The sequence below is a fragment of the Pleurodeles waltl genome, chromosome 11, assembly GCF_031143425.1.
Source record: "Pleurodeles waltl isolate 20211129_DDA chromosome 11, aPleWal1.hap1.20221129, whole genome shotgun sequence".
Taxonomy (NCBI): Eukaryota; Metazoa; Chordata; class Amphibia; order Caudata; family Salamandridae; genus Pleurodeles; species Pleurodeles waltl.
The window spans coordinates 352,385,659-352,407,585 of NC_090450.1; the positions used below are offsets into that span (position 1 = coordinate 352,385,659).

Sequence of the window (21,927 nt, forward strand, 5' to 3'; positions counted from 1 at the left end):
CCCAAAGATTTACCAGATGGAGGATTTGAAAAAGTTTCCGAAATTGACAGAATTACATTGTAAAAGACAGAGGCAGGAAACCTCTTCTGCGATAGTGGGAGATACATTTGGTGCAGTGATTCCTTCAGGAGGAGTCATCCTGAATTCAATCAAGATTCGAAAGTTGTCTACTATTGTGGATAACATGCTGACAAATTTTTCAGGGGCCATATTCCTGATAGATACTGAATTGGCTGTGGATAGAGCTATGAGTCGGTGCGACTCGCAATTTCCGATTCGCAAAATCAGATGCAGAACGGTGTCTCAGACACCGTCTGCGATTCGCTATGGGGTTGCAAAGACCCACCTCATTAATATTAATGAGGTGGGTCGCATTTTGCGACCCCATTGCGGGTACCTGCCCTCACAGGGATGGTGGCCTGCTGAAGACAGCAGACCTCCATGCCTGTGACTGCTTTTTAAATAAAGCAGTTTTTAAAAAATTTGCAGCCCGTTTTCCTTAAAGGAAAACGAGTTGCAAAATAAAAAAAATAACGAAACCATTTGTTTTTGTTTTTTCACACTGGACCACTGCCTGCTCTGAAAAACATTTTTGGCAACATTCACAGAGAGGAAGGAGACCCATGGGACCCCTTCCCTTTTGCGAATGGGTTACCACCAGTGTGACACTGGTGGTAACTGTGAATTGCTTTGCGACCGCAAAACAATTTAGCATTGCGATTCGAGCCGCAAATAGGAAGGGGACACCCCTTCCTATTTGCGAGTCGCATTCACAATTTGCGAGTCGGTACCGACTCGCAAATTGTGAATGAGCATCGCAATGAGCATTTTGCATGGCGCAAACTGTGATTTTCGCAGTTTACACCATGCAAAATGCTTCCTACATCTGGCCCTTACTTACTAATCTGACTAACACAAGTAGTGATTCGAAGGAGTTGAAAGAACCAGGTGTTTGGGAAAAAGGTTGGTAAGGGGTTTGCTTCGGTGGGAAATTGGCTTAGTAATATTTGGAACGGGGTGCTATTGAAAATCTTACTGGGAATATTAATTTTTGTAGTTTGCTTATTAGGAATATGGGGATTATGTAAATTATGTAAAATAATTAGATTAAAAAGGTCTCAAAATAACCAGAGAAGGGAAGAAAGAAATAGGGAAAGAATCTGCAGGGAAAATTCAAGGAGTTGAAGAGATAGAATTGTAAAAATTGTGGGTGCTAAATTTGGTGTGATTACAAATTTAGTCATCAGAAGAGGGATTGCTAACGCAGATGTCTTAATTAGAAATTATTAATTAATGTTTATGTATTTTGAATAATGACTTGTATAGAAAAATGAATAATGTAGAAAATAATGTGCATGTTTGAAATTGTGACCTCGAAGAATGGCCACCAGTGTTCACGAACTGTACTAAAATATAATTAATCCATATGAAATATTGACAATGCATTAGATTAATGTAGTAAGATGTCATAATAAAGGATATGAATTATGTTATTGCTTAATTAATTGAAGGCCTTAACTTAGCAAGTGTATTGGCCTAGTTTGCCAGGCCTGATGCAAAAGCTGTATTTCTTAGTGTTTAATACAAAATGCTGACAGAGTGAACTAACTGTAAAATGCTCATTGTTTTAATAAACTGCTTAGCCTTAGCAGAAGCCTTCTATGGGAACCGACGGACAGCAGATGAGGTCCCTCGTAAAGTAACTAAATGTGTGCAAAGGGTTATTTCCCAGGACGCAAACAATAAAGACACTGACTGGAGATGAAGATGCAAAAAAATGTATCCCTGACGAGCCGGATGATGATAACATTGTAAAGCAGACCAATCACTGACGTGTGGACCTTGAAATATTAGAATTCATAGATTTGGTAAAGGGATATTATTGGGTAGAGTAAAAATGTACGATTAATTGACCATTTGGAAATTGAGGGATGGGTTGGAGAACTTTGATATAACAATGTGACAGAGGAGACGAGACTCAGATTTGAAGAGAATTTTAGGCAGATCTTACCCCGTTATGAACTGCGATATTGAGAAGAAGAGATTTGAGATTCTGTCATTGGGCTCATACTCCCTGACTGAGAGCCAGATGTTTTGCTGATCGACTGGTGACCTGAGGACGAAGACTGATTCTGCTTGCTGACCCATATTGTGGATAGGTAGATATGACAATGACTGAATTACATGTTCATGTGTTTTCTTTCTAGGTACCAACTGCGCTGACTTAATACTTTCTTTAGGTAGATGCTTTCCAAATTTGTATTCGAAATTGTTTTGCATGAAGCCCCACATGCTGATGCTAATTAGAGTTAGTTGAGGTTACTTACATGACAACTGACATAATATATAGGGACAAATGGTTGACGGGCTATCTTGCTGAACTTGATGGATGTCATAGTTTTACTGAATTGGGTTTTATTCATGTCTTGTGTTGATGCCTTAGAATGTCTTTTGATTCAAGCTTTGATTAGATCTCATCTTCTCCGACTTGCTGATTAACAAGTGTTATTAGAATTGTTTTGATTAGAGTTGATGATTAAAATTCATAACTTAGTATTGTTAATGAATAGGGAATAAATGTCCTAAATTTATACCTAAAGGTCTGGTTATTCATGGCTGAACAGTCATGGTGAGTGAAAATTACTGACTCCATTGGTTGTCGATTTGACTAATGGTTATTTATTACTGTATGTTGATTATTGATTTTGTACGAAAACTATGGTAAGAACACCCTATACAAATCAAAAGGTTCATCGAACTATACGCGTCCCCTTGTAAGTTTACTTATTAAGGACAGACGTGCCAACACTCATATTAGTACCTTAATTCTTGACACTAAATTATCCTGGATGTGTTTTGTTCTTGTTGACAATTATGTGCTTTTGTCAAGCACGACGAGGTTGATGTAAACAACTAGGCTGATGTAGACAATGTTGCTGACAAGGCCTTCGCCATGGATGAGGCCGTCATAGAGGATGCAGTCACAGATGGAGACGAGGCCACTGTAGATGTGGTTATGTAGACTAGGTCATTGTAGACAAGGCCGTTATTGTAGACAACCGTCAGACAAGGATGTTGCAGACGAACATCGTAGATTAAACTGTCGTAGGTGACTTATAGATGAGGCCATCGTAGATGACCGTAGTAGACCATTGTAGATGAGGCTATCGTAGACGACCATCATAGATGAGGCTGTCATACACAATCATCATCGATGAGGCCGTCGTAGACGACCATCATAGATAAGGCCATTGTGGATGACCGTTGTAGACGACCGTCATATATGAGGCCATCGTAGACGACCATCATAGATGAGGCCATCGTAGACGAGCATCATAGATGAGGCCATCGCAGACGGCCATCACAGATGAGCCAATCGCAGATGACCATCATAGATGAGGCCATCGACGATGACCACTGTACACGACCACTGTCGACGACTACCGTCATAGATGACAGTCGTCGTCGATGAACACTGTAGATGAACACTGTAGATGACCGTTGTTGACGACCACTGTAAATGACCGCCATCGACAATCACTGTAGACGACCATCGTCAATGACCACTGTAGGTGACTGGCATCAACGAGCACTGTAAATGACTGTCGTAGACAACCACTGCAGATGACCGTCATAGACAACCATTGTAGATGACCGTCGAAGACGACCGTCATAGATGATGCTTTCTCCGATGACAGTCATGGATGAGGCCATTGCAGATGAGGCCACTTTAGATGAGGCCCTTTGTAGGCCATCATAGACAAAGACATCATACATGAGCAAGTCACACAGAGTTAGAATCGCAGAACCACAATTTGAGATCCTCTGCATGACACTATTCTTTCTTTTTAAGCTGTTCTATTTCCCTCTCTCTCTGAGGGCCACATGTAGGAAAGTCCGAGATTGCGACTCGGAAATTTCCGAGTCCCAATCCCAGATGCAGAACGGTGTCTCAGACACCGTCTGCGACTCGCTATGGGGTCGCAAAGACCCACCTCATCAATATTCATGAGGTGGGTCGCATTTTGCGACCCCATAGCGAGTCCCTGCACCCACAGGGATGGTGGCCTGCTGAAGTCAGCAGACCTCCATGTCTGTGACTGCTTTTTAAATAAAGCAGTTTTTTTCATTTTGCAGCCCGTTTTCCTTAAAGAAAAACGAGTTGCAAAATGAAAAAAATACCGAAACCATTTGGTTTCATTTTTTCAGAGCAGGCAGTGGTCCATAGGACCACTGCCTCCTCTGAAAAAATATTTTTGTCAACATTCACAAAGGGGAAGGGGTCCCATGGGGACCTCTTCCCATTTACGAATGAGTTACCACCAGTGTGACACTGGTGGTAACTGCGAGTTGCTTGGCGACCGCATTGGCGGTGACAAAGCAATTCTGAATTGCGATGCGAGTCGCAAATAGGAAGGGAACAGCCCTTCCTATTTGCGAGTCGCATTCCCAAATTGCGAGTCGGTACGGACTCGCAATTTGGAAATGAGCATCGTGTTTGGCTGTTTGCATGGCGCAAACTGCGATTTTCGCAGTTTGCACCATGCAAACGGCTACCTACATCTGGCCCTTAATCTCACCAGTGATGTTGATATAACCCAAGCAAATCCAAGCACTTCTAATGGTTTCTTCTACCAATAATTTCAGTTTTGTCACCCTCAATATTTAAATCTTACTATATTTAAATCATCCTGAGGCTGATAACAAAGTACTTCTTCCAGGGTGTATGGTTGGCTCTTCCCTAGTTCAAAGCACACATACCTTTCTCACAGTGTCTGCCATTAAAGCCACGTGGGCATTCACAGGTGTATGACTCATCTTGGACTTCACAAGAGCCACCGTTCAAACATGGCTCTGAGTCACATGGGGATGGCATGGCTGGATGAACAAGAGAAAGAAGGTGAAAGAGACAAAATGATTAGGAAACAAGTGATAGTATGATAAAGAAAAATGATAATGCCAATGGAATGGTTTATTATACTGTATGACTAGGAATGCTTATTTTGCTATCGACAGGAGCATGATGTATTATCCTGCCCACTGGAGCTCCCAAACCGTTCTGTAAACAGAGTGGGGTTTATAAAATAAATTGTTTTGCTTATAGGTCAGTTTGCTTTTATCTAGCCCATGATTCGTGCAAGAGTCTTGTCAATGCAATCTGTAATTTCAATTTGAGTCACTGCAGACTATGGTATTGGGAAAATCTTAGCTCTGTGCGACAACATTTGAACACACAAAGGCATATCTGAAGTGAACCTTCAATGCAGCTGACCAAGAGCATGGTGCCTAAAAAGAGTTCACATTGGGGAACTCTCACATGGTTGCATGTGAGCATGGGGCCTGTGAGGGTTGTGCAGCTGACAGATGTCTGCCTTGTGCCAGTGGGTGTGAAAACTTTGACGGTGTTGTACTGGGACCTTTCACTTTGACGTCAGTGATCATGGGAACAAGGAGACTTTCATACTGTGGGAAGAATCTCTTCGGTTCTATGTTTGTATTTATTGAGTTCAGAGTTGTCTAATGAGTATAAAGCTCACAAGGTGGCATCACTACAGAGCCCTCAACTTGATGCCAGTGAGCTCATAATGCTACTATATTATACTTGACATCACTGAGAGTCGAACTGTTTGACAGCTTTCTACTTAATGTTAAGAAACATGAGGCCCTCGAAGTTTAAGAACAGGGATCACTCAGAATGGTATCAGGGAGGCCAGAGCCCAAATTACACAGTATTGAGGACTGCTCTGCCTATCGTCAGGGAATGTCTGTCCAATAATGATGCTTTATAGGGAACACTCAGCTTAATGAACACTGAATTCATAGTGCTTTAAATATCTAGGGGCACTCAGCTCAATATCGGTGAACTTGTGGAAAATGGTTGTCGTATACACTAGTGAGGATCAGTGAGCTCAGTTTCAGTGAGGGTGAGACCTTAGGTTATATTGCATCCTTCTCTGTTCTCCTCAATGATATAGTCATCTGTTTCTCACATTAAGATGTCTCCATGTGTATTCTCCATTTAGGCAAGCACTAGGCAAACCATGTCCTCTCAATCAATCTGAGAAGGATATAATGTCCCCCTTTTGGCTACTAGTAGTGACCTAAGCAGCTATAGGCCTCTGTAACAATTTGTCCCATAACTCTCCAAGGTCATCGGAGGGGGGCTTTCAGAATGGTCAAATGAAAAGGAAGCGCTTAATTATTTAGACAGCATCCGCTCTAAACAGCAATGCTATTAGCACAACCTTTAACAAAGAAGCCAGAATGGCGTATGCCATAACTATATCAAGCTTACAGTCCTGGGGCTTTCTGTTACAATTAATATTTATCAGGTCAGAAAATATTTCACATCTCTAAGACTACTATATAGTCCCTCCTTTCTTCCCCTTTTTGCCCGACTCACAGTATTTGTCTTGGCTGTAGTCTGTTTGACACACACATAGGTAGGTTCCTCCATACTCCATGCAGGATCCGCCATCGGGGCACTGAGTGTTCATACTACAAGGAGTGGCTGTCACTTCTGTAAGAAAACCATGAAAACCATACACTTGAACCACATTAATCACACATGAATCACATTATGGCATGACAATGCCAGAAAGTAAATATCCCACCTTAAGTTCAATTCATGCTTGACAGCTCCTTAAAATCAATATAGAATGGTTTCTGTCCTGTTTAACCCATGATCAAGCAGATGTCTTCATTCAAGATAAAGTCTAAACACACAAAATTCTTTGCCGTGTTTTCTTTTTGCATAAATACATAGCAAATGTAAACACATACAAGAGACTCAGATGATCAAGACCAATCAGGTGTTTGCAATACACAGCTATAATTATTTTCTCCCTCAAACTTTACCCAACACTAAAGATAACAGCAAAACACATAACAAGGCAACATAAATTCACAAAAGGGGTGCCATAGGCGATCACAATAAGACACAAAAAGAGAAATGATTTATGTTTTATGAGTCATCTTATTAAAACATTCTAAACAGTGATTTTTTCTGCACTCTAAAAAGAAAGGGGTAACAGCGAAGAATCACCAAAGCTGCTGATTTCTTCAAGACAAGCTCAGTAACCATTCTTAATCCTGCAAAATCAGCATTCTAAAATAATTGTAATTAGGTGCACTACCACAATGTATGAACTAAAGAACCAGAGTTGTTGTTGCTCTCAAACACTAGAGAGATTCCAACAAATCCCAATACTTCTGCAAAATCTAGTGAAATATTGTAGGAGGCTGGACTGGCTTGTAGTGAGTACCTAGGGGTACTTGCACCTTGCACCAGGCCCAGTTATCCCTTATTAGTGTATAGGGTGTCTAGCAGCATAGGCTGATAGATAATGGTAGCTTAGCAGAGCAGCTTAGGCTGAACTAGGAGACGAGTGAAGCTCCTACAGTACCACTTAGTGTCATATGCACAATATCATAAGAAAACACAATACACAGTTATACTAAAAATAAAGGTACTTTATTTTTATGACAATATGCCAAAGTATCTTAGAGTGTACCCTCAGTGAGAGGATAGGAAATATACACAAGATATATGTACACAATACCAAAGCTATGCAGTATAGTCTTAGAAAACAGTGTAAACAATGTATAGTTACAATAGGATGCAATGGGGACACATAGGGATAGGGGCAACACAAACCATATACTCCAAAAGTGGAATGCGAACCACGAATGGACCCCAAACCTATGTGACCTTGTAGAGGGTCGCTGGACTATTAGAAAATAGTGAGGCTTAGAAAAATAGCCCACCCAAAGTCCCTGAAAAGTGAGTGCAAAGTGTACTAAAGTTCCCCAAAGGACATAGAAGTCGTGAAAGGGGAATTCTGCAGGAAAGACACAAACCAGCAATGCAACAACAATGGATTTCCAGTCGAGGGTACCTGTGGAACAAGGGGACCAAGTCCAAAAGTCACAAGCAAGTCGGAGATGGGCAGATGCCCAGGAAATGCCAGCTGTGGGTGCAAAGAAGCTTCTACTGGACAGAAGAAGCTGAGGTTTCTGCAGGAACGACAAGGGCTAGAGACTTCCCCTTTGGAGGACGGATCCCTCACGCCGTGGAGAGTCGTGCAGAAGTGTTTTCCCGCCGAAAGACCGCCAACAAGCCTTGCTAGCTGCAAATCGTGCGGTAAGCGTTTTTGGATGCTGCTGTGGCCCAGGAAGGACCAGGATGTCGCAAATTGCGTCAGGAGAGAGAGGGGACGTCGAGCAAGACAAGGAGCCCTCTCAGCAGCAGGTAGCACCCGGAGAAGTGCCAGAAACAGGCACTACGAGGATGCGTGAAACGGTGCTCACCCGAAGTTGCACAAAGGAGTCCCACGTCGCCAAAGACCAACTTAGAAAGTCGTGCAATGCAGGTTAGAGTGCCGTGGACCCAGGCTTGGCTGTGCACAAAGGATTTCCGCCGGAAGTGCACAGGGGCCGGAGTAGCTGCAAAAGTCGCGGTTCCCAGCAATGCAGTCTGGCGTGGGGAGGCAAGGACTTACCTCCACCAAACTTGGACTGAAGAGTCACTGGACTGTGGGGGTCACTTGGACACAGTTGCTGGATTCGAGGGACCTCGCTCGTCGTGCTGAGAGGAGACCCAAGGGACCGGTGATGCAGTTCTTTGGTGCCTGCGGTTGCAGGGGGACGATTCCGTCGACGCACGGGAGATTTCTTCGGAGCTTCTAGTGCAGAGAGGAGGCAGACTACCCCCACAGCATGCACCACCAGGAAACAGTCGAGAAGGCGGCAGGATCAGCATTACAGAGTTGCAGTAGTCGTCTTTGCTACTATGTTGCAGTTTTGCAGGCTTCCAGCGCGGTCAGCAGTCGATTCCTTGGCAGAAGGTGAAGAGAGAGATGCAGAGGAACTCGGATGAGCTCTTGCATTCGTTATCTAAAGTTTCCCCAGAGACAGAGACCCTAAATAGCCAGAAAAGAGGGTTTGGCTACCTAGGAGAGAGGATAGGCTAGCAACACCTGAAGGAGCCTATCAGAAGGAGTCTCTGACGTCACCTGGTGGCACTGGCCACTCAGAGCAGTCCAGTGTGCCTGCAGCACCTCTGTTTCCAAGATGGCAGAGGTCTGGAGCACACTGGAGGAGCTCTGGACACCTCCCAGGGGAGGTGCAGGTCAGGGGAGTGGTCACTCCCCTTTCCTTTGTCCAGTTTCGCGCCAGAGAAGGGCTAAGGGGTCCCTGAACCGGTGTAGACTGGCTTATGCAGAAATGGGCACCAAAGGTGCCCATGAAGGCATTTCCAGAGGCTGGGGGAGGCTACTCCTCCCCTGCCTTCACACCATTTTCCAAAGGGAGAGGGTGTAACACCCTCTCTCAGAGGAAGTCCTTTGTTCTGCCATCCTGGGCCAGGCCTGGCTGGACCCCAGGAGGGCAGAAGCCTGTCTGAGGGGTTGGCAGCAGCAGCAGATGCAGTGAAACCCCAGGAAAGGCAGTCTGGCAGTACCAGGGTCTGTGCTACAGACCACTGGGATCATGGGATTGTGCCAACTATGCCAGGATGGCATAGAGGGGGCAATTCCATGATCATAGACATGTTACATGGCCATATTCGGAGTTACCATTGTGAAGCTACATATAGGTAGTGACCTATATGTAGTGCACGCGTGTAATGGTGTCCCCGCACTCACAAAGTCCGGGGAATTGGCCCTGAACAATGTGGGGGCACCTTGGCTAGTGCCAGGGTGCCCTCACACTAAGTAACTTTGCACCTAACCTTTACCAGGTAAAGGTTAGACATATAGGTGACTTATAAGTTACTTAAGTGCAGTGTAAAATGGCTGTGAAATAACGTGGACGTTATTTCACTCAGGCTGCAGTGGCAGGCCTGTGTAAGAATTGTCAGAGCTCCCTATGGGTGGCAAAAGAAATGCCGCAGCCCATAGGGATCTCCCGGAACCTCAATACCCTGGGTACCTCAGTACCATATACTAGGGAATTATAAGGGTGTTCCAGTAAGCCAATGTAAATTGGTAAAATTGGTCACTAGCCTGTCAGTGACAATTTGTACAGAGAGAGCATAACCACTGAGGTTCTGATTAGCAGAGCCTCAGTGAGACAGGCACCACACAGGGAACACATACATATAGGCCACAAACTTATGAGCACTGGGGTCCTGACTAGCTGGGTCCCAGTGACACATAACAAACATACTGAAAACATAGGGTTTTCACTATGAGCACTGGGCCCTGGCTAGCAGGATCCCAGTGAGACAGTGAAAACACCCTGACATACACTCACAAACAGGCCAAAAGTGGGGGTAACAAGGCTAGAAAGAGGCTACTTTCTCACAAATATTTCTTAACAATCATATACTGTTGGGTTGATCTTAAGCCATTGTCAAGCAATGTAACAGGGTTATACTGCAAGATCTTTTCCAGTAAGAAATTTCCAATGAGTGTCCCAGGTCTGCTGACCGAATTCCCAGACGTTAAAGGCAAGAAAAAATAAAAAGTTAAACCTCAAACGTTACCCAAACAGAGGCAGACAAGACAACTAAGAAGTACAACTAAGTACCTCAACATTCAAGCAATTCTAATACTTAAAAAATAAAAAGCTGTGAGACTAGAACACTGATGAAGGGAAGGAAAATCAAAAAAGCCACTACTTGGAAAATGTGTTGGACCAAGGATAACTCCCATCCAAAGAAATATTTGAGATAAACCGCAGGGTGCACTGTGAACAAATATTAAAATCACAGCAATCCAATTAGTAAACCAATCCAAACCTAGAAGAAAATAATGAATGAATAAATACATACTTCTTAATCTTTGGTTAATCAAAATCTTTACAGTCAGAGTTAAAACAGCAGTGTGACGATGCCTGATATGTACGCAAACTAACAGAAAAAATGGATTGGAACTATACAGCAGAAAAACATAAGCTAATTTCTGAGACACAATACTAATAAATAAGGTAATTTCTAAGGCACGTTACTAGGCATTAGCTTATAGATATGTGATTTCCACTGGTGGAAGTTTCAACAATAGTGAAAAATTCAATAAAACAATTTATTTCACCACTCTTGTAGTTAATTGAGATGAACTGTTTTGAAACAAACATCTACTGCTGAAGATAATGTATGATCACAGAGGGCCACAAAATGGTGTTTCATCAGTAAAACTGTTTGGGAAGGGGAGGACAACAGCACAGGCAGCATGGGGAGTAGGAGGAGTTGGAGGGACGTAGCCCAAATGTTGTGTTTAGTAGACCACCAGCAGCGGGCACTCTGGTCTGTTTTTCCAGCTTGGGAGGGGAGGAATACACCTCCCAGGCTGCCCTGCACTCACCAGCTGCTGGGGTGGGAGGGGTGGTAAACTGGGGGTGGGGGTTGGAGGAAAGGGAGGCAGAGGAAGGTGGTCCTTCAGTGAGGGACATTCTGGTATGTTCTTCCCTGCTGGGAGTGTAGGAGAACACCTACCAGACTGCCCTGAACTCACCTGCTGCCTGGAGAAGTGGAGGAAGTGTTGTATGGTGTGTTTGGTACACCCACAGCACGGGGCCCTCTGCAGTCCTGCCAAGTACCACGCATCAGGTGTTAGACTAATGCAGTTTAATGCGGTGGTCTGCATGAAAATGCATTAATCATACATTTTTAGTGCCTTGACCACCTAACATCTTATGAGGTGTGAAGCAGGGTGGCCACGACCAGCGAAGCTGCATTTATTTAAAGCAGCGCAGCATCTGTGTGCCTACTGCTGAACGAGGGGCAGCCGTGCCATTGTGGCGCTGCACAGTCGGCTCTTAATGGCAGGGCGTCTTTAAAGGGCTGACAGGAGCAATATTGTGAGCCAGGAGTCGACTCCTGGAGTTGGCCTGCGGCGGTCACAACTGTCTGCCACTCTGGCACTGCTATATGTGTCTGTCTCTATTTGCTGTGCAGAGACGGTGTGCTACTGGCTGTGAGTCAGATCTGCAGTACTGTTTTTAATAAATAAAATAACATGTACCCAGGTTGCAGTGGCTAACACATGATGAACACACTAATTATTATAATTTTATTTCTTCCTCTGGTTTGTGCTGCAGGGGGCTGGGCTCAGCTGACTGTCAGGATCGGATTGGGTCAAAATTAGGCCAGGTCACAAACCGAAAAAATGGGCCACACGTTTGGATAATTACTTTTCATAAAATATTCTTAAGTCTCAGGGGAGTTATTTTCTCTTCCTTTTTAGGTTGAGTGTTGGCGTTCGGCCTGCTGTATACTTTTTTAGGTCAAGCGTTAGCGTTCGGCCTGCTGTATACTTTTTTAAGTATACAATAGAGTGAGTTCCAGCATTTTCATTTGTTAGTTGCAGTGTTCTTCAAAAATCCTTGCTTGCTAGTGGTCAGTTCTAACTCTTTGTCCTGCCTTTTTTCACTTTGGGAGCAGCACAAAGTACTGTGTAATTACGCTATGTCCTGTTTATCTCTTCTGTAAGGGATTTTTGTTTGGCATTTGCCTGTTTCACCTCAACAGTGTAGGTGCTTGTTCAGTTACTCCTCCCCACCAGCTCCCTCTGTAAACATAAACCAACAGCAGAGGGGGGCTTTTCCAGGGCCAGCTCACCCTCGCTCTGTTCCTTTTATTTTCAGTCTATGTGGCAATAAAAGTCCAGTCAGTAATTTACAACGCTATGAACTCTAACTCGAGCAAACACAAGACTATTGCATACCAAATGCTTGTTTTTATTGTTTCGGTCACTTTTAAACCTGTTCTTATGAAATGTTGGAACACTGAAAATATTTTCTTCCTCCTCTATTTTAATCCACGTGAAGACATGCCCAGCTTCTTTCATATTTTTGCACGTTGTTTTAGAGTCATTTATCAATGTACAAGTACTTGTTTCAAAGGCGTGTTTAATTAATGTCAGAAGATGCAAAAGGAACCACGTGACAATAACAGCATCGACTATATCCGTCTGTAATTATGAACAGATTCGGGGACCTATAATGAGGTAAAAATAAAACTTGAGCTGCTTGCTGTGCCACTTTAGAAAAATGAATGCCGAGCATGAATGAAAAAAATAGCCGGCTCGAGTGAAAGAAAGGCCAAAAGAATCAATGAGCTATGAGTGCTTGGCACGACGCGATGCTCAGCAGGAGCTGCGAGCGAGAGGCTGGGTAGGAGGCGGGGCAGCTGCTGTTCCGAGGAAGAGTAACTACGGCCTGGGTGAACTGTATTGATGGCCAGATACGGTCAGTGCATTGCCCTAGGATATGCGTTATGCCTGGCTGTTGAAAATAGCATCTTTGCTGACTCCAGCTGAATCCTCACTTCTTGTAAATGACTTTTATCATAACGGGATTAAGCGTGACCGCAGCGCTGCTGTCGGCTAAAGTTGCTTTTATCACTCAATTTCTATTGAACTTGGAAGCGGAGTAGAGCCCAGTCACCTCGAATCTTCTGAATAATTGCGTAACGGCAGCCAGTTATTGATGCTCATTTGCATATTTTTTTTAGCTTTGTTTCAAATTTTATGTAAAAAGGCTGTTCATTTTTATATACTGTTTTTGTATCCTGATTTGTGCTTTTATAGCTGTATACGCCGAATAAAATAATTTTATCTGGCTGTTTGAGATGCATTCAACATTTTCTCCATGAACCAGTCCTCTTGCCAGTAGCTCGAGTGAATTTTGAATGAGAGGTATGAATGAATAAATAAATGAAGAGCCATTTATAACGTGCTCAGCTGCTTTAGAACAAAGCGTCCCTTGCTAGAATTCCCTAAACAGATGATTTTTTTTTGTCCGAATTTAAAAGCTTTCTCTGTATCAAGGTCTATCACAGCTTCTGATACAGAGTTCTATAATTTTCCTGCCAGGAACGAGAAAGATAATTTTCCCGACCTTTGTTTTTGGATCATCCAGATGCAGACAAAACCTTGATTAGAGAAGCAAAGTGCCCTACCTGGGCCATACCTCTTGAATCTTCTTTGTAACTAAATAAGTCCTTTATGTTATAATGCTCTGAAAAGAGATTTGTATAGCTTTGTATTGAACCTTGGAATGATCGTACATCCTCACATACATTTTTCACTTACAAGACATAAAGTGGATTTTGCTGAATTTCGCCTAATTTCTGGGGAAAAAACTGTGCGATTTCCAGCATCCTACTCTGTATATCAAAGTGTGTGAGGCCTGCAAGTAAAGAACTGATTTCATTAATGTCGGCTGACACCTTTATGGACGTTATCGAATGCTTCAGGAGATGATATCAAGCAACTGGCAGCTCACATAACATCAAAACCACCTATGCAAGGTATAAAGAATTTCTGAAAACCTTTGTAATCTCTCTTAAGGCCTGGGAAGATGATAAAAAGGAAGAAAGTACAGGAAGGAGCAGTCAGTGGAAATAACACTTTACTGAAGATTTTACCTATCTATCTGAGTTTTCTGCAGTTTCTCCTCCTCGGAAATGTAGAATTAAAAATATCACATTAAAAATATATTAATCCAGATATGGGCTTGTCATTCTTTTCAATTCTGGTTGCTGCTTAAAACAAGCATTAGCAAAGCCAATCAGTGTAATTTTAACGTAATAGTGCATGCAGACATGACATTTCAATGCAATTGCACAGTAAAGCCAGACCTGCTGGCTTTGCACATGCTCTGTAGCGGTGATGGTGGTAGTGGTGAACCTTTGATGCTGGTGGTACTGACGGTGTTATTGGTATTTTATTGGTGGTAGTGGTATGGTGGATGTGGTACTTGTAAAGGTGATTTTGTTAGCATTGGTACTGAAACTGAAGATAGTATTGGTGGTAGTGGTGCCAAAGGTGGTATCAGAGGTGCTAATGTACAGTATTAGTGGTGATAATTCTGGTACAGGTGGTAGTGGTGTTGGTGCTGATTGGCAGTAAAAGGCCTGGATACATTGCTTCGGTTGTCCCAGGCTCAGAATCAATGAGAAGTGCCGCAGGCAGATGCTGAAAAGATGAGCATGGTCGGCTCACATGCATTACTCACAGTTGTTTGCTAGTGCCGAATAGCCCACAGCCAGACCCTAGGCCACAACTCTTACCATACCTTACATTTTCTTTGATGGTGGTGTTTCATCTGATCCTCAAGTGGCGATACTCATGTTTTTAGGGTCGAGCGCACAAGTGCTCTGTCCCTGTTGTAATCTCTCTTTGGGCTTTTAACCACGCCCATGTCATGCCTGCCACTTTCTTTGGTTCGTGGGCTTGACTTTTAAAATCCGCTTGATTTTGTTAAAGGCATGCATACATCATGCCTTTTCCGGTGTTTAGCTCTCCTCAAGCGCAGCGGGCAACTACTGAAAGCATACGAGGCTCCATGTTTTCAGGCTGGTTTCTGCACTAGTTTATCTTTTAATTTTCCACACAGTCTGATTGCTCTGGGTTTTACATCGAGCAATCACATTTGTTTTTTTAGTTTTCTATTTCAGCGCGACTGCACTGGCTTTTACATAGCACGCTCTTTTTTTTCTTTCAATTTATGTGGCAAGAAAAGTCAGATTAAGAGTTTACAATGCTAATAGCTCTAACCCGAACAAATGCGAGACCCGTTGCATTGCAAATGCTTGTTTGTCATTCTTCTCCACTCTGTATGTCTTACTTTTCCTTTTGTCTCCACACTGCACCCCTCGCACTGTCCATTTCAGACCTGCCACTGCACAGGGGGTGACCATGTGTCACACGATTTCGGCTGTCTTCACGCGGTCCCCCAGTGAAGAGGCAAAATCACAGTGGCAGGCAAGAGGAGCTGGAAACCCATGACAAATGTGGATTTCCAGCTCCTCTTTGAAGGCTGTAAACAGCTGTTGTCCATTAAGAGGCGTGAAAACACTTCAGGACATCGATTGCACCCCAGCAACCTTCGTGTTTTTGCTTTTTCATAGGAGGGGGGAAGGAGGTCAATAGGGGCAAGGCATGGGGCAGACGGTCCTCAAAGGTAGTTCAGCTTAAAGCCCCACCCCCTCCACAGCCATGCCCCCTTCTCACGCGGCAAATTTTATTTTCAGGTTGCCATTTTGTTACACTTCTGCCATGTCTAGCCTCCATTCCCCTTTTTCCAAACATTAGAGATGGATACAGATGATCTTATATTTCACAATATGTGCACATGTGGAACAGAGACCATACTTCAGACAGTGTGTGCGTGTATTTCAGAGTTTCAGATGGCATTTGGAGATGTGCTTATCTGCCTTTTTGAAAAGCTGTGTTTGTGTATTTCAATGGGGCAACACACTGTGGAGAGTGCATCCATTGTACCCTACTGCAGAACACTTTTGGTGGTGTTCTCTTTTGGGGATCCTTCTTTGAAGTGTCTCCCTCGACACCTAGGGGGGCAAAAGGGGTGGAAAAAAACTTGCACTTCGTGGGTTAGAGTGAATACTAGGGGTTTCATTAGGGGTACAATAAGGCAGAGAATGTAAAAAGCATGGTGTGCATCAGTCTCTGCAGAGCTGCTGAGGATCACACATAGACAGAATGTCTGAATGATTTTATCTGCTCCACCCACTGAATAAATACAGGCCAGTGGGTGAGTGGGACATACTGGCATAAAAAGAAGAGGTCTACGAGTAACACAAGGAGCGCATCAATCCAAAATGGCTGCCAAGGATCACATCTGCCAGTCACTTTGAAACAGGAAGCTTTCATTCCCTCAGTTGCAATGCAATGCAATCACTGCAGAAATTTTGGGTGTAACCTGAGAGAAACAAAATTGACTCTTGCTTGGTGTAATGGGAAATAATGACTGCCGCTACAAGGTCACAGGCTGCCACTAAAAGCACTGTAAATAAATACTCACATTGTTTAAAATTGTATTACACAAAAAATAAGATGGGCTGCCACAAACAGTGCAGACATTTGGGGGGTCATTACAACCCTGGCGGACGGTGTTAAAGCAGCGGTAAGCCCGCCAACAGGCTGGAGGTCTTTTTTTCAGTATTATGACCATGGCGGTTACCGCCATGGTCATCTGCCGCTTCTCCGTTCCGCCCGCCAGGGCGGAGACGACCGCTGGGCTGGAGACCTGGGTCTCCAGCCCGGCGGCTGTCACAATACCGCCGCCGGTATTTTGACTCAGCTTACTGCCGTGGATTTCCAGCAGTAGGAACCGCCATGAAATCCATGGCGGTAAGCACTATCAGTGCCAGGGAATTCCTTCCCTGGCACTGATAGGGGTTTCCAAACCCGACTCCCTCCCCTACACCCCCCACCACCCCTGCCACCCCCCAAAGGTGGCAGGGCCCACCTCCCCACCCCGACCCCCAACATCGCATAACTCGCACACACACACGACACGCACGCAGGCACCACCAACACACACACACGCACACACCAACATACATGCCTATATCCACACACTCAGTCAGACACGCACACCCATATACAGACATACACGCATACATCCATACAGACATACATACACGCACTCATTCCCAAAACACTCAACACACCCGCAAGCATACACGCACTCACACACCCCCTCTACATACACAGAAGTACACCCCCATGCACCCACGCAACACCCCCCCACCCCGCTCCCCTAACGGACGATCGACTTACCTGTTCCGTCGATCCTCCGGGAGGGGACGGGAGCCCTAGGGGCTGCACCGCCGACACCACACTGCCAACAGAACACCGCTGCGCCGAATCACAGGACGTGATTCGCTGGGTGGTGTTCTGTTGGCGTGGCGGTGGAGGTGGAGCAACCTCCACTTCCCCGCCGCCCGCCAGTATGGCTGTTGGCGGCTCTCCATTGGAAAAAGGACGGAGAGCAGCCAACAGTCATAATACGCCGAGCAGCAAACAGCCACTACTGGCGGTCTTCCGTCCGGCGGTCCCTCGGCGGTCTTGTAAAAAGACCACCGAGGTTGTAATGACCCCATTAGTGTTCAATAAAAAGCAAGTGTTCAACTTCCATTTCAGGAGTTTTGCAGCAGTTTCATTATATTTGCAGAACTTCTAATTGCTCAAAAGGGTGTAACTTCTGATATTTGTTGTGTTCCATGCACTCCATTGATTGGTTTTACTCGCAAGAAAGTGTCACTCTAAGTGTCACGCAATTGCAGTTGAATGTCACTCATAAGGGCACTCAAATTATGGAAATTTCACACATACGCAATCTGAAAACTGGCCAGCTATGCCTCTAATCTGTTTTTGCTGCCTCGGAGATGAGAATTACACCTCTCTGCCTGCCCGTACTCCCCAGCTACCTGGGGGGAGGAGAAGGAGGCAGAGCAAGCAAAACATAGCGTGTTTGGCAGCCCCACAGCATGGGTAACACTGGTCTGTTTTTCCTTGCTGGTAGGGGAGGACTTCACCTCTCAGGTGGCTCTGCACTCACCAGCGCCCTAGCAGGAGAGGAGGAAGCGAAGGAAGTGCTACATAGCAGGTTTCGTGGCCCCGCAGCATGGAACGCACCCAGGCTGTGACCGACTGTAGACCAGGCTAAGGCTGGACCAGTCTTCACCTATCAGCGCTCCGAAGCTCTTGGCCCTCGCATCTGATTGTGGAAGTGAGTAAGAGAAAAGCCTTACTTTTCATAATGTCTTACTAGCCCTATGCCAATCATTTGTCATATGAAGGCTGCTTTAATCCCCAATAGCACATTTTTAGGATTTTGTGTAGGCTCTAATAGGACTTCTTTGGACGGAAATACTTCTGTTTCTAGTGCACCACTGATTATTGAATCTGAGCAGGTCGATCGTACTGTGGTTTCAGCCACAGGATTTGGAGGGAATAACACTAACAGAGCTTCCTCAATTAGATACTAGTGTGGCTAACGTTGATCCTGTTGCTACAATGCCACTGGTACAATTCACAACTTTTATTAAAACTTTATTTGATAAATTAATACCTCACATTGTAGCTGCAATTCCACCAGCTCAACAGTTTGAACATACTTCACACTGGAATAAGGTCTTCTAGAGACTCTTCAGGGCCACAAATTCTTTCTGAGTCCTTTAATGGGTTAACTCATCCCTCCCATGTCCTTGAAATATATTAATGAAAATACCATTGACTGGGGAGGGGCTGCTTCTACTTTCTCGACTAGTAAATATTTTATACCATCTGTCATGCTTCCAGATGACTAGACCTACTAATGCATCTTTGTCCAAGAAGGAGGGTAACTGCCTCCTTGCTACTGGGAATTTACTCCCTTCAGCAACCCCTTTTGTGATGGTTTAACTAATGTTCCCTGCCTTGATGCTCAGGGGCGTAGCTTGGTCAGTTTGACTGGGGGTGTAAGCTTCATATTAACGGACAATCACGCTATTATATAATGATAAAACATTACACAACAAGCAAGGCACACGAGAGGGGCTTATGAGGCAGTGGAAAGGAAGAGGAATGCTGATTGATAGGTGTATTAAGTGAGAGAAAGCATAATATTTTGTGAAATAACAACCATTTTTTAAGTCTTTCCAAAAGGAGGGAGAGAGTGTGTGTGAGTTTTTGTCTACGTTTATGTAAAAAGTACTGATGAAATCCGACAGACGCCTCACCATACCAGGCTGAGAGCACCTGCATCCAACTGTTTATTACAAAATACACTTATTAGGGAGGTGTAACATCCCGCACACACCCCTAGAAGCAACGCCCCTGTTGATCCTAAAAAAAAACATTTGAGCATTTAAAATTAAACTTTTCACTTGGTTGCATAAAGAGGTGAGAGAGCTTTATCGATTAAGGGACAGTATTTTATAAGCACCATTGTATTAATTTTACAACAAAGGTCATGAAAAATACACAGTACCTGCACAAGAATTGCAAAGTCATGACAGCAGACACTAGGCGGATGTGAGCCCCATGTACCATTGGCCATCAAGGTTACAGAATGCCCACCACCTCCCCCTCATCTTCCCATGCTTATGAGGGAAGCTCTGGGATATATACATGGGTTCCTCAGCCTTGGCGCACCAGTCCATTATGGAACACAATTCTGCAACAGTAGGTTGCGTGGGAGAAGTATGGTGGCGAGCAATATCAAGTTTAGCCACAATAGTGCCAATGCCAACTAGAGTACGCTCGCCCCTAAGCCCTCCTACATCTTCCAGATTATCCCACAGTGCAACACAAGCGGAGCAGACAATGGGTCTCTCTAGAATGTCACAAAAAGTCATAAATATGGAGGACCAGTGTTTTGCAAGAAGCGGGCAGGCCCACACCATGTGAAAGAACTTGCTATCAGGGGCAGAAAAACTGGGGCATGCAGAGGTGGGAAAGTTGCCCATTCTACATAGCCACTGTGGGGTGTAGCAGGATACATGGAAGTATTTTAATGTAATTATGTATAGTCAAGTGGAGATGACCAGTTCCCCTGGAGCATCTTGGAATCCCTTCTAGTCACTGTCATCAAGGTTGCTGACACAGTTTTCACATTTAGCCCAAAGGGCTCCAAAGGACTCTTGGGAGTTCACAGCCAGGGATCAGTATATTCACAACTTGCCATCCCAGTCCAGCAATGCTGACAAGATTTGGGCCTCAAAACAGCTACATTATGGCAGGTCATGCAGCAGCCATTGATATTCAGCCAGTGCATGACAGCTGCAGCTACCTGTAAAACTGAGTCTTATGGAGGTAGAATAACCTCGAAGGACTTCATATGTGAACCCCTTCAGACGTCCCCAAGCTGAGAGATGCCTACAAGGTCCCAGCAGTCAAACCCACCCAAGCTGGAGACATGAGACACCCAATGTCCCTGCTGCAGTGGAGTCACCTATGTCAGCTGTCGGTCCCAATTTATCTGTCTGAGGGCCCATTGCCAGTGCAGGAGGATGGCTCTTGTAGTCTCAGACAGGGAGCAAGAAACTGGACTGCCATGTAGGCATCGCAGGATATATTGTCCGCCCAGAAGTGAGATTTCCAGGAGAAAGGCAGGGTCCTCGAAGTAACCAAACACTCAGTTGTTGATGGTAAGAAGCTGCGATGCCCAGTATCACAAGCAAATGTCTGACATGCCTAGGCTGCTGTTGCAGGTTGACTAGATGCAGTTTTGAAGAGCTATTCATACAGTCTTGTTTGCCCTCAGGAAAGAGCATATTGACCTGGTTAGGCCAATAAACCAGGATTGGGGAATAGAAAAAGAGAAATCTGCAGGGTGTAGATTAACCGTCAGAGTGCAATTATTTTGAAAAGTGCCCTTCTCCCTGAGCATTAAGTGGGAGGGAGGCTCATTTGGCCAAGCACCTGACAGGTCTAGCGCAGCAGCAGCATTAAGTTCAGACTCCAGGTGTGTTCAGGCTCCCAGGCGATAATTACTCCCAGATATAGAAAGCTCAATCTATATATAGGAATGCGGGCTTGCCAATCAACATCCTCCTGGTCACTCCGAACGGGAAAGAAGAGTGATTTGGCCCAGCTGACAACCAGCTCAAAGGCATTCCAATAAAGCTGGAGCATCTGGAGGAGCTGGAGTCCGGCAGTATGAGGTTGGAAAAGGAAGAGCAGCACATTATCTGCATGTAGTGCAATATGGTCTTACGGGCAGTTCTACATTAGAAGCCCCAGATTTAATCGTCACAGCATATTCAGACCACTAATGGTTAGATAGTCAATGCAAAAATTAATGGAGAAAGTGAGCAACCCTGCCTGGTTTCCCTGCAGACCATGAAGGGAGAGGGCAGCATGCTCCTGATTAAGGGACAATATTAATTTTGTTAGGAGGGGTTGTTGGATAGGGGACTCTATCAATATACATCTTTATGCGGTTAAATTTAAAACCATAAGAGAACGTAACTAGAACATAAAAACAGTGCATGAAAACAATGCATCCATAAAATAATACGTAAACATTAAACAGCATGATTAATCTCACTGTGAAATCGTTGGAAAACATACTACATTTAAGACAGTGAGCTCATCAAGTAATGTCTGTGAAAACAAAAAAGCTGGGCGAACTCGTAAAAAAGCCTCTATCTTCAGATAACGGAACAATAAAAGTTGTCCTCGTCACAATATC

At 44.4% G+C, this 21,927-nt stretch overlaps 1 protein-coding gene across 1 annotated transcript in view; it reads right to left on the reverse strand.

Annotated features, from left to right (window-relative positions):
- SNED1 (sushi, nidogen and EGF like domains 1) overlaps positions 1-21,927 on the reverse strand; it is a 2,603,997-nt gene that overhangs the window by 1,442,866 nt on the left and 1,139,204 nt on the right. Inside the window, exons 11-12 of the mRNA XM_069213662.1 lie at positions 6,404-6,520; positions 4,762-4,878 (exon numbers count right to left, since the gene is read on the reverse strand). Coding sequence (XP_069069763.1) covers positions 4,762-4,878; positions 6,404-6,520 — 234 coding nt within the window. The remainder of the gene's footprint in view (positions 1-4,761; positions 4,879-6,403; positions 6,521-21,927) is intronic.